General features: G+C 36.1%; 1 protein-coding gene across 6 annotated transcripts in view; it reads left to right on the top strand.

Annotated features, from left to right (window-relative positions):
- LOC121727870 (T-box transcription factor TBX3) overlaps positions 1-13,708 on the top strand; it is a 106,843-nt gene that overhangs the window by 20,488 nt on the left and 72,647 nt on the right. For 4 of the 6 annotated variants that reach the window (XM_042115915.1, XM_042115913.1, XM_042115912.1 and 1 more), the window contains exons 2-3: positions 12,130-12,243; positions 13,215-13,368. In XM_042115915.1, the coding sequence (XP_041971849.1) occupies positions 12,130-12,243; positions 13,215-13,368 (268 nt within the window). Of the gene's footprint in view, positions 1-10,741; positions 10,856-12,129; positions 12,244-13,214; positions 13,369-13,708 lie in introns of all 6 variants that reach the window. The other 2 variants (XM_042115914.1, XM_042115909.1) reach the window with 1 other exon arrangement.

The following is a 13,708-nucleotide window of genomic DNA, read 5'->3' as shown; positions in this document are numbered from 1 at the left end:
CCATGTTTTTTTTATTTTTGGCGCGCGACGTCGCGTTCTAAGTTTGATTTTTTTTTAAATTCGTTGATTGGAAGACAAATTTTATGAATATTTGAGGCAAACCAACATAAACTATACATTAACCAGAAAAAAATCTCTTACTCCAACTAACTTTTAAAGAACTAATAAAGTTAACTTCGTTCAAATACCTTTTAACTTACCTCAATACTAAAGGAATTTAAATTGTTTCGACACAATTGTGGTCTAAAAACAATTAGTTCTGTTTATGGCATTCGAGAGTTAAGTAGACATGTCACGTATACCGATCTTAGTTAATTCGCTTTTCACTTAATTAATTGCTTCTAATTGACAAAACTCAGTCCACATTCGGTTTAATTCCAGTACGGCATTAGAATATAGATGATCATGATTTGGGAAATAAAACTTTCCTGTCATAAACACAATTGGCTTCAAGACAGAGCTTTACAAATTAGGCCCAATCACACACATTTTGGGTTAAATTAACCCTTGGATCAAGTAACGTGTGTATTACAAAGAACGACAGAAATTACATGAAATGTTAACTTCAACTCAGGTCTGTTATAGTATGTACTAGTTAGCTTTTGGTGCTTAAAAGTGAACATTAAATAATAATAAAAAGTCCTTTTCCCACCGATGCAATATAGTGAGTGAATGTAAAGCGGGCGCTAGACTCTACCTCCTTAATTGACGGGAATTCAAATTAGGAACACATTTAAATGCGTTTTAAAAAGTAAAACCGTCGTTAAAAATTCTTTCAACTCTTACTTTCTTGATGATTTAAATATTCATTCGCTGTCGTGGAATCGTGTATGTTTTGTGCGGTGCACCATGCAGCGTATATTATGGGAGATAACATAATAATTGTATAATAAATAATAATTATTATATTATGCGGCTTACGGGAGGTATAGTTCAATAGAAGCGGAAAAGACAATGACGAAAATATGTATGTAGCTAAAAACTCCAAAACACTCTCTAAAATTGAATATAAGAATAAGGGTTGGTTTATTTTTTTTAATGCAATAATTAAGACAAAAAAGTAACTTAACTTAGTACAATATTATATAATTTACTAATAATTTTGCTTGAATAAAGAAAAAAGCATTCGATATCCAAAACTAAGGTTAAACGAAACCCTCGGTCTAGTTTGATTGTCACTTGTTACATGACACAATTCACAAACTGTCACCAACTGTCACCGCTAACCGCACAGGGCCGAAGGGCTTTTGTTTTTTTTATTTGAACCACTGTTATTGTTTTTGTATTGTTTTAGTTTATAACGTTACGACAGTTGTCTTATTTCATATTATTGTCATCTAATTTACGGTTACCATGCTGTTTGAATTGCCTTACTTAATAGACAATAATAATGTATTAGTAACCCCGTTGCTAACAGTTTTAGTTAGATAGAGTATGCTGTATGGCTTAAAACAACATACATATTAAAATTTATGATTGCTGGACTAAATAAAAATCGACCAAGTGCGAGTCGGACTCGCGCACGAAGGGTTCCGTACCGTTATTGAGCAAAAGTTGGCAAAAATTGTGATTTTTGTATGTAAATATTATTTATTTAATTTTAATTTTATTGTTAATTATTGAAATAGAAATGTAATTAAGAATATTGTGAGTATTTTAAGTGATAGTATTGATTACGAGCAAAAAGCTGAAAAAAATCACGTTTGTTGTAGGACTTGTAGGTATGGGAGCCCCCCTTAAATATTTATTTTATTTTGTTTTTAGCATTTGTTGTTATAACGGCAACAGAAATACACAATCCGTGAAAATTTCAGAAGTCTAGCTATAGCGGTTCTTGAGTTCCAGCCTGTTGACAGACAGACAGACGGATAGACGGACAGACATCAAAGTCTTAGTAATAGTGTCTCGTTTTTACCCTTTGGGTACGGAACCCTAAAAATAAGAAATGAAGAAGAAGAATCTGTGTCTGTAAAAATTAATATAATATTATGATAAGTATCATTGATATTATAACATTTCATGTAAATTTCATTTAGTTCGAGTCACAAGCACAATAATAATATTATATTCCCTATTACGTATCAAAGTATGCGCTAAAACTAAAAAAGGACAAGAAACTAAGAACAATAAAATCCTTTAATGACATCAATAAAACGCAGGTAAGGCCTAAATATTCGCACCAAACAAAGACAGTCACTAAATGATGGATTTAATAAACTTTTTATCATCACAAATGAACGTTCAATAAAAAATAACACAAAAGCCTTAAATTTTACATCGACGTTTACGGACAAAAGCTTGTAAACCTTTCGCAATTACGGCGGTGACTAAAAACAACTAAACATTTAAAAAAAAATTTCGAAAATTAAAAAACGCAGGCCGTTTAAGTCCGAAGTGATTTAAGACAAAAGTCGGCGTTTGTGATTCGAATTTGGAAAATAAAACAGCTATAAATAACGATTAACAAAAAGTGGTGTCATCTCGGCTGTTATCGGCGAGGCTCGGTAGCCCTACTAATCGACGCAAAAAACCATTGAGCACTTTTATTTTTTCACCTCAATAAGTGGAATATTTTTAATACAGATGATTTGTTTTTGCCTTTGGTTTAGGGCGAAATTAATTAAATAACTTCAATATAGCTGTTGGGCAGCTTGACTCTACATTTCTTTCACTATACGTTAAAACGTAAATTACCCCTGTATTTAATTCAAATAGAGTTTTGACTATTACTATTTATGTAAAAAATATTCTATGAGGCTGACTTCCACGTACTTTAAAAGTTAAACCTAGGTTAAGATATCATGTCAACTCTATATTGACTTTCTATTAGTAACAAAAATTACATTTAATCTCGGGTTACCACTTACCTTTAATCCAGATCTGTAACTTATTGTAAATATTAAAATAATCTTTTGTTTCTAAGAAATCTATTGTGAGCGTCTCCACAGTTTTCGGTGTAGATATAGATAAGCGGGCCGCGGCGCCACCTTGGGGTGGCCCGACGCATCTACTTCTTACTACCGACTACTGATACTACTGATACTACTGCACCGCGCTAACGTATTATTAGATAACTTTTAATTACCCGCCTACGATGGTAAGAATAAGGGTTTTGATTTTGGCAGTCATGTATTTGAATTATTGAAGCTAGTTATAACATTTTCAATAAGGTAATGTAAGAACTAAGAATGATAATACTTATAATAACTATAATGAATAACAATCATTATTAATTTATTTGTTAATTATAATTTGTTCTTATCAGTGACTACATTATTATGGAAATAAGTTAGTCACACACTAAAAGCTTCCTAGAACTAGGTTAATAATAATAATTATTGTAATGCCTAATTTTTGCATAACGTGACCACATCCAGTATTCTATTTTAGGGACGACCTAAAAGAAAAAATATACATTTTAAAATCAAATTTGAGTAATGGAAGTATTTGCATATAAATGTGGTGTAACACGGGTTACTACACTTTAACTTGTGCCGCCGCTGATGGCTGCTTCGCACGTCACACGATAAAAACTTTTTGTTTTTTTTACACCTGAAATAATGTGCATATATGCATAGAATATTTATATATAAATAGATTTTTTTTATTTTATTTTAAATCTCTTTTCAATAAAAAATAATTAACCTTTAACGTCAAGAGCGGGGTCTACGCAGACCCCACGCGCTGTTTATTGACGGTACAGTATTTTTTTAAATTGGCAATTTACAATCGCACATTTTCGGCTAATCTCAATGCAACGCTTTCAGTGAGTTAAAGTCCGTCGCTCTTCTGCTAAGAGAAGTTATATTTTTGCTTATGTGGGGATACCTGCAGAGTGCAGACCCCACCCGTGATTTAACGTAGGTATATACTTTTTTCACTTTGGTTATGTGTTCATTTGTTTGTTTTCTAAATTGGCTATGCATAAATGGAAAAATTTGTTGCCGACCAACAGAAAATCAAATTTCTCAAATCATATTATACAATTTAATGACTGTGAAAGTTTTTGGAAACATTTTGGAAGAGTTAGAGGTAGCTAGACTAGTGCACCAAAAATGAAGCGAAGCTATGCTATTATTGTCCCAGGACTAATTATTACTGTCGGCCTTGCTATTAACTATTTACAAGTCTCATTCAGTAAAATTATTTTTTAATTACCTAGCCTACTCAAGGAATAATTTTAGTTTAGGGTAGTGCTTTTCAAGGATTGTCAATTTTTTTCTGTAATGCTTAGTGCTAATTTTTATTTTGATTACTTATTTCTAAGTCTTATTTTATTATAAAAAATATTAAGTTAGTCAGAGTAGACATTTTTGTTGAATTTTAGTACATTAAACATGTGCCCTAAGAATTCTATGCACGAGATTGGTTACTTCATAAAAATGTTCTTACTGTCTAAGTAATGGTTAATTTATTATTTATACTTAAATGCTTTTCATGAATAAAATAATATCTTTTCATATAATTTAAAACGGGTTTTAAAAATGATTAAACAATTCTGAATTTATATGTATATTTATATTGGGGTACTTCTAGACCCCACGCGTGACGGAACGTTACCCAAAACAACACGTGTGCTTAAATGTTAATCCACGCAGTCTTACGCAGCTTGTGCATATACATAACATATAAAAATTAAGTCTTAGTAGTGACTCAAATAGTTACAATATTAGTGATAATGATGATGATGAATAAGTGCTTTGTAAAAAGGTAGCATATTTAAGATCATAATGTGCTAAATTCTTGTTTTCCTTTCTTTTATCTCTTATTTTCAAATATTATGAGATAAACTCATAATTTCTGGTTTTATGATAATCAGTACTCACCCCTCTCGCTGAGGGCAAGGACCTACCTTTGCCCTTTGACTCAGTAATGCATCGTAAGAGGTACTCAATACGAACCCTTGTGTCATGTGTAGTACTCCAAAGTATTGGGATTATTGTAGCAAAATAAAAAAATAAAAACATCTAAAAATGAAAAAGTTAAAGGTTAACCCGAGTTTAGCTATCAGTGATATGAAAGTAGGGTGTGATTTGCCTGTCATAGATAAATATTTGGTCTTACTTGTATTTGGTAAGAACCAACATTAATATCTTCAATACTAAAGATATTAAGTAGAACTAATATTATTAAATAATATTTTTTAGAAGTAAGTAAGTAACAATAAAATTATAACTATATGTACTTAACTATAAGTATTAGTAGACTGTTGACAACAACACGAGTTACGAATAATATTATGTTATTACCTTGGTTATGTAAGCTGTTTGTACCTATTAAGTTACATAATGTATAACTGACAAGTGTTAGTGATTGTTTCTGTTTTTTAAACATGTTACTTTTTGATTTAGATTATCGACCCAAAATGTTGTCATTCTTTAGTTTAACAAAATATTTTGAACCGATTTTAAACTTAACTGACTGCAGTAGGTATAAGATTTCAATGAAGCTATGCAACGAGCAAAAAAGGGATAAAAATATTTCCATGTTTCAATTGTACGTAATATTTGCGTAGTATTGATAATAATTTAAGCTTGTCTATAATTCGCGGCGGCAGGCAGGATCAATACTCATAAGTTGCAGATACGATACTATACGTGTACTATGCGTGTGCTATACAGTATAGTATACGTGGGGAAGAGTAGGCTGTAGTGCAATGTCGGCTGATTCCCATGAAAGGCGAGCTGTGTCGCTTAAGCCCAGACAAACCGACGCTTAATCGGAGTTTAAACTCGGATTTCACAAATTTCATTTTCATGATTAGAATACCTTAAAACGTGTTCAAATGATATCAATGATATTAATTATACATCGTGCCATTTATATTAAATACTTTGTCGAAAAACTGAGAAAATATACCGTTGAAGACATCGTCGTTTTTGGAAAAGCTTTGAAGGCTACATTTATCGAGTATGTTGTATTACCTTGCTTTATGCTGTTATTAAATCAAATCACTTTTAAAAATTTACAAATTGAATAATATTCTTCATGACATTTTTTAATTAACTAAATTGCGAGTTCCCTAAAAATTCCTGGATTAAATACAATGGGTGAACCGGGCCATAGTATGCGAAGCCGCAAGAATGCGTCAACGTGTGAGCAGATGCGCTCCCCTCCCCTCCTCCTCTTTCTTTTTTTTTAATAAAAGAATTACTGATTGATCATTGACAGTACAAATAACGATTCGGCGGCGGCGGAGCGCAATAAAATTCTTTAGTAATTTAAATAAATCGACCGCTCGAGTTTAAACCGTATCATGGGGTGGTAGGACTCAAATTAATTTGTTGGGGTCTGTAATTACGTCTTTTAGGAGTGAGCGGGGCTGCTAATTAGGATAATGTTCGTTTAGTAGGGCATGTACGGCGCGTTTCGTCTGCATTGTCCTGCACCGTGCACGCGTGGTGATTCGTTCTGGTTTCCTACATGGTGTCATTTAAATCAGATAGAACGGGAAAATCCTCGCTCTTCATTGGCTGAATTTTATGCTGACATGCTAGATAAATTTTAGAATAATTTTGAATTCATCAGTTTGAAGCTAAGGTTTATGAAGTTCCAAATTCAAAAATATAAACTGAATAGGTACCTATACAACTAAGTAAGTAGAGTTCTAGACTTACTTCGACATAGCTTTAAAACAAAGACATATTTTTTCAATACCATATAATATATGTATTGAAAAAATATGTCTTTGTTTTAAATGCTTGATTTAAGATGATGTGGATTGTTTTTTTTTAATTAGGTAATTTAAAAAAAGACTCTATCTCGCATTTACACTATAAATTTTGTAAATTTTTCGACATTGAAACATGAAGAGCGTATCAAATATTACACTCAATTGTATTTACATTTTACTGAAAAAATACGTATCGTATTCACCCAAGCCCACAAAAGCAACATTCGAATAAAAAAAAAGAATTCGAAATTCAAAAAATAGCGGCAAATAAGGGAAGATTTGAAGTAGGTAGGTTTAGCGCTGCCATAGAATGTGGTGTGTGAATAGAGCATTCACGGCGGCGCAGTGAGGCGGACACATCACACCCTACCCTCTATTTAATTAACATACTTATATTGCTTACCTTAACATCGACCATCTGAATCAATATTTGATTTAAAAAAAAGCTAAGAACAATGAAAAATACTTTTTTTTTATTACACCACTACAATAATGTAAATGCATTGGTAAATTTTTTCGGTGGAAATTACCAATAAACGTACAAAATCTAAAGCCTTTAAAGAAAACTGCGGCGGATTTTAAAAATGCTGTAACAGAGTAAAAGCGTGGATAAGTGACAATCTCAGCTGGCAACACCTTTTCATCCTCATGACACTTAGAGCGCCATTGTGATTGACGGGAAGCTGAATTAACCCCTGTTCCGATGCGGTAGAGACCAATTTCGCGTGTAGAGTCGCCTGCTTAATTTTCATACCTAGGTCAATAGATGTTCAGGTAATTTTCCATCCTCCGCTAATGCTAGACCCTATGCGGCGGGTTTGCGTGCATAATTTGTTGCGCTAGCTCCTATTTTGAACAAAAAATACTCTACTTAAAGCCATTTAAAAGCAATTCGAACACGTGTCACTATTGCAAAAACTATATGTCGTAGAGCAAAAACGACATAATAAATTATTAAGAAATCAGATCATAAACCAACTTGACACTATAGACCAGTGCAAGACCTGTCGTGGTTCCCTCGACGTTCTTATTACCGGTGGGTAAAGCTCAGATTCGTGGTTATCGGGGGTCCGCGAGCGCTGGTGTGTGTGTTTATTGTATTAGATTACCGACACTATGCGGTTTCAGCTCCCGCGAAGGCTACTGTGACGTCACTGGTGTATTCCGGCATGCGGTCACGCACATCCGACATGCACAAATTGACGATCAATCAAAACTTGACGACCGAACAAACGAAAACTCGGTGAAACCGGCCACAAACTTCGAAGTTTAAAATTCGGTAGAACTCGGGCCTCCGCTCTTTTGGGTGCGCTTTTTGAAAGAAAAAATTCTTTACGGCGTTATGCGTTTTCTTGGTATGGGTAAAAAATGCTAAACTTAAGGTAAGCTAGTGACCTGATCGAAAATTCGTAAGACCGATCGCGAGGGGGAGCAGATCGCCAAAGTAAGACACAAAACCTACTCCCGGGCTCTGCCTGATAGCCAAAATTAATCTCTACGTTTTTATAGTCCACGAAATATAACTTCAAAGTTTAATTATGGTATAATTATAATCTGTTTCTAATAACTATCAGAATTACTAGAACTCGTCTACTAAATAGGTATTATCGGTACAATAAAGATTTTAATTACACGTTAAAATTCTTACACCGTGCCGTCGCCATTTCTGGAGGCACAAGAACATGTGTCACAGGATGTGAGATTCGTTGGCGGGAATGTACGGATGGCAAAAAAACCACCTTTCTCATTTTCCTGGTACTTATAACTGTGGTATGCTTAGAAGGGGTTGTATTAAGTATTAACTGGTACCTAATTACTAACGATGATACCTTTTAAAACATTTTAGACTGTTATTTCCAACGATGGAAATAAGGTTTTAAATTTAAAAAGCTCTTTATATGCTATGAGAGGTTTTGTTGATAAAATATAACAAAGATACGTTACGTAAACTTTCAAAAGGAATTGAAAAAATATCGGTTCAACCTTTTGACTACTAAGGGTGGGTTACTTTAACTATAACTGTAACTTTAACTATAACTACAATGCAAAATGTCAAATCTTTGGTTAAAGTCAAAAATGGACGCCATATTTAACCATAAGTCATAACCATAGAGCTCGACAAGGCTTTAAATGAACGTGGCGAATAAAGGAACTAAAGCTGTCATCATACAAAAACGCCATTTTTGACAGTTCTCCTTCACCAGCAGCGCCCCCGCCCATGTTCATTTAAAGCCTTGTCGGACCAGCTACAGACATCTGTCAAATTCTGTGCTCAAAGTTAAGTTAGCTTTAACTTTAACCATAACTTTGACTGTAACAGCTATAACCACGCCTCTGGTGCAACCCACCCTTAGACATCATAATAGACACACACTCATAAGTCATAACTCATAACACGTTTTTATGTGAAGAAATAATTCAACCCCTGTATTTTAAACTCTTTTCTAGATAATAATAACTAAATTTAAAAAAAAAACTTTATAAATAAAAATCCCTAAAGTAATTTTTACCACTAAATTTATTTTCCTGATGTGGCTCACCTTAAACTAGCGACACATTTTTTTTGCTAACCGTATAACGTACACGATACATACTTGTCGTTAATCAGGTTTTTTGCCAGCTCGATAATAAGTAACAATTGGTACATTTTATTGGATCGAGTATTTTGTAATTAAACCACTGTTTTCGAACCTTGGAACGACGGAAAAAAATATTAAATCTCGATGTGGATAAAAAGATGAAGAGATCGGAATAGGCGAAAGACTCACATATGTCTTAAATGAAACGTATTTAAAAGCCATTTATATTTTATCAATTCTTTTAGATAGGAGCCATTAGAAGTTCAACTGATTTATTAGTAGGACTACTAATTAGGTACCGTACGTTTTTCATCTAATGAGTGTGTTAACATAGTGTGACGAAATAATTACAGGTGACAAGTAAATTTATGGAGCTAGGCCTTAATCTTAATAAGCCATTTTACCATTAGCGGTTCAGACACTGAATATCTCAAAATACGTCAAATGAATCAACTACTGCATCACTAATGTGCCTATTAACAAAAACATATTAGAATAAAAATGTCGTTAGCGTATTAGTTTCCGTGTGTACATGATAAAGTGTACAAATTTTAAATGAGCCCCTGAACGGTTTAAAAAATGTGGACGCTTTAGAAACCGGTGCGTATCTACAAGACGAATGACATAATTATACGTGTTGCCAACTTACGTCTACATCGCTCTTTAATTTATTTCCCCATCTCAAATCGTATTTGACAGAACTGACTACACCCATAATTCGGTAATTAATAGAAAACCATTAAACGATCTTTCGGTAGAGATCGAAACGATAAGTTCCTAACGGCCGTTCACAATATTTGATCTATCTCTGGTTTTGCCCTACTAGAGATAGGAATAGCACACATTATACATTAGAGACATAATATATTGTATGTCAATTCAATGTTAGCTGCGATCGGTTGTATGTCAAACCAGAGATAGATTGAATATTGGGAACGGCCGTAAGTGATCCCACTTCTGATGCTGATTTTATAATTTTCGAAAGTTCAGTTGTGCGGTCATAACAACTTTGTCAAGCTAATTTTATAGTACAAACGTAGATCAACCTTATCTAAGACCTATCTCAGATCATCTCAGGATCACAGCAAAACATTGACAGTGACAATGAACTTGGACATCCGGATTAGGATTTTAAAAAGGCTTTCGATTAGGTATTCTCCTAGTGTTCACACACGGCACAACATCCATCACGATGTCGGCAAATCGCCCGTCACGTAGACGCAGTAAATCAGAGGCCTAATGAGCGGTAAACAGTTCACACTGGCCGTACCAGATACTATCGAAGCCTCCAGGCCTCAACGATCCTGCTATAATCGCTTCATTTTTTTAATTACGACAAAAAACTAGCCCGATCACTGTACGCCTGAGTCTGGAAATTTTAAAGATGAATAAGGCATTACTGCATCGTCTTAATCGAATTTGCATTTAATTGTGTACCGTAATCGGCCATGTAGAAGGGACAAGTGAAGATAAAAGGTAATTTTTGCAGACAAATGTTTCCACAAATGAAGTTTCGCGTGTCCGGACTGGACGCGAAAGCGAAATACATCCTCCTATTGGACATCGTCGCGGCCGACGACTACAGATATAAGTTCCACAACAGGTAGATCATCTTCGGGGGATCGTTGCCACTAATCACCACTATGCTATGCGTTTGTGTTCTGGCTCGAGAGTATTGCAAACGCTTTATACTGGTCCATGGTATTTTGCACTACTTTTGAAGCCCGTCCCGTGTCACCGACTCGGTCGATTGGAGTTACAGCCGTTTGGACAACCTCTACACGTATGCCATTTAGCTTGTGATGTCACCCACGCAGCGCACTAGTTCTCACCAAATTTTATTCGCTTTTAATTGTCATCATTCACCGACCACGCTCAATTGGAAGGCAACGACACGATCCGCTGGAATCGTTCGACAATTAAGGATTCAACGCGCATCGGTCGTGTAATAACATTCTTTGCTCCGAAAGTCGCAGCATCGGGATAAAAACCGTCGCGAGAAGTGAGAGATACCGGCCAGTTTAGTTAAATTACGCGGTAGATTCGCCGTAAATACACGGTAGGTATTTCTTCCAGATGGAACGAAATCGACCCGAGCCGTGTTCGAATACGAATCTATTCGATTCGAGGTCGATTATCGTCGTATTTGATCGTGTACATTGTTTAATTTGCGATGACAACGGCCGATAAGATTGGAAACGCTTTGGAGCGGCCGCCTTCGTAACCGAATATCGACGCGTTCGGCAACGAGATTCGACCGATAAACTTCGATTTAATATCCGTTAATTAATACAACTCAGCATTCTGCTCGAAAATTTGACTGCGACTCACTCGTTAGCCGATCCGCCCGCCGACAAAGGCGCCGCCGTCTAACGTCGTCAATAAAATAATTAATTATTATTTACAATCGATAAAAAGACAATTACCGCTCGAATCGATTTTTAATTTATGGGTCGTTTGGGAATTCGCCGGTATTGCCGGAATCGTCGCGTATTTTTTTGATTTCGGTCACGCGCCTGCGTTCCTCGCGATCCCGCGATCCACGGCGGAAACGCGACCTTTTTGCTGGACGCGAATACTCCGCAACACCTCGTCGAGTCTACGTTAATTAGACCCCCCGCCGGCGCCGGCGCGAGTGTGCCGAGACCGAGTACAGCAAGAACTGGGGCATTGTTCGTATCGGCCTGGCCGGCCGGTCGTGGATAACCAAATACGTTAATAATAACGTCAGCAATTAGACCGGGAGATCACAAGCTAAGGGGACGGCTCGAGGACGCAAATAGCGAGGCTAGTCCAGCGGCATATCTCAAGATCGACGCGACGTCGGATCCTTTCGCAAAGAACGAGACCCATGTTTTTCTCTCGTGTTGCTTGCAGACGTATGTTTCCTGCCTACAAAGTTCGCGTTTCTGGTCTTGATAAAAAAGCAAAGTACATTTTGCTAATGGACATCGTAGCTGCCGACGAGAGCAGATACAAATTTCACAACAGGTACCCGGATGTGTCGGAGGATTAAATTAAAATAAGAGTCGCTCTGGACTTATTTTAACGTAATTCGCTTAGATCCGAACGATGAGGCAAGAAGCATGCGTTACTGTGAATACGATAGGGGTCTGCGTTTGCGTCTGTTCCAAAGTCAGCCGGATCTGTGGGAACGTTCACCTCAGCATCTAATTCCAAATCACGTGCGAGTCCCAAAACTGTTTTTGCTTTCATCCTCAGCCGTACGCAGATCTCGTTCGGTGTTCACCGCTTGTGGCATGTTCGCACTAACGTAGCATTAACGGTGCATGACCGGGGCATGGTATTACTCAATCGATTAAATATTTTAACGCTAGTATGGTCGATTAATGTTTATTGTGAGGTATTTATGCATTCACCTGTCTGTAACGATTCGATTTCGACTTTTAATTATTAATTAATTTGTAACTTCATTAGCTGCTCGGTTTGTTTTGACTATTGATGAGACGCGTCGGGTCCTTAACGACGACGGACGGACGATTTGTCTCTCTTGAGCAGATGTCGAGAGTCGAGACGCTCGGAGTAATGTAACATTGAATATTTTAATACAATTATCTTAATTACCGAGCATTACGTAAACAGCGAGATGTTAGACTGATCAGGACATGCATCCATATCCATAATTTAGAAATATTAATAATTGAAGACATGAGTGGAAGAAGCAGGTAATTTAAGAGGCCATTTTTTCCATAAGTAGAGGCTTTAGATACGGGAAAATTATTTGAAATAAAAAATGTGTTACATTATAAGGAAAAAATGAGTACCTAATTAATTATTCTTATGTTATAAAATGTTACTTGTCTGGTTCTTCCACTCACGTCTTTAATAATGAACATAGTTAATATTTAAATAAATTGATAAAAAAATCCCAAAAATAGATTTTTTGTTTTTTGTTTGGATTTTTTGTGCATTTTTTCAGTTGTAACCTTTTGTTTCCGGAGCCGATGGATGGTTGCGGGGAAGGCGGACCCTGAGATGCCCAAGAGGATGTACATCCACCCGGACTCCCCCTCCACGGGGGAACAGTGGATGCAGAAGGTGGTCTCCTTCCACAAACTCAAGCTGACCAACAACATCAGCGATAAACACGGATTCGTGAGTACCATATTTCTATAGAGTAGGTTAAGTAACTTTTATGCTAAGTACTCACATACGGTTTTGCTCGATCGAGCATTATCGACGAGCAAAACCCGCGGCTCAGGATTTTTTTTTCGTCCACACATTCAGCATTGCTCGATAGTTTTACTCTAAATCGGTATATTTAATTCCATCGATGCGAGCCTTCGAGCTGTGAGTTTTGCGGTCCACACACTCTGGGGGCACGGCAGTGCCCCAGCCAAGCTTTTTAGCAAAGGCACGGCCGTACCATACTTTTCTCGAAGCGGTTCGCGGGTATTTCACACCCCCTTTATCTTCAATAATTATTACTCGATTT

Source organism: Aricia agestis, chromosome 6, assembly GCF_905147365.1.
Source record: "Aricia agestis chromosome 6, ilAriAges1.1, whole genome shotgun sequence".
Lineage (NCBI taxonomy): Eukaryota > Metazoa > Arthropoda > Insecta > Lepidoptera > Lycaenidae > Aricia > Aricia agestis.
Note: the sequence above shows the minus strand (reverse complement) of the source record. Positions and strands in the feature narration are given on the sequence as shown.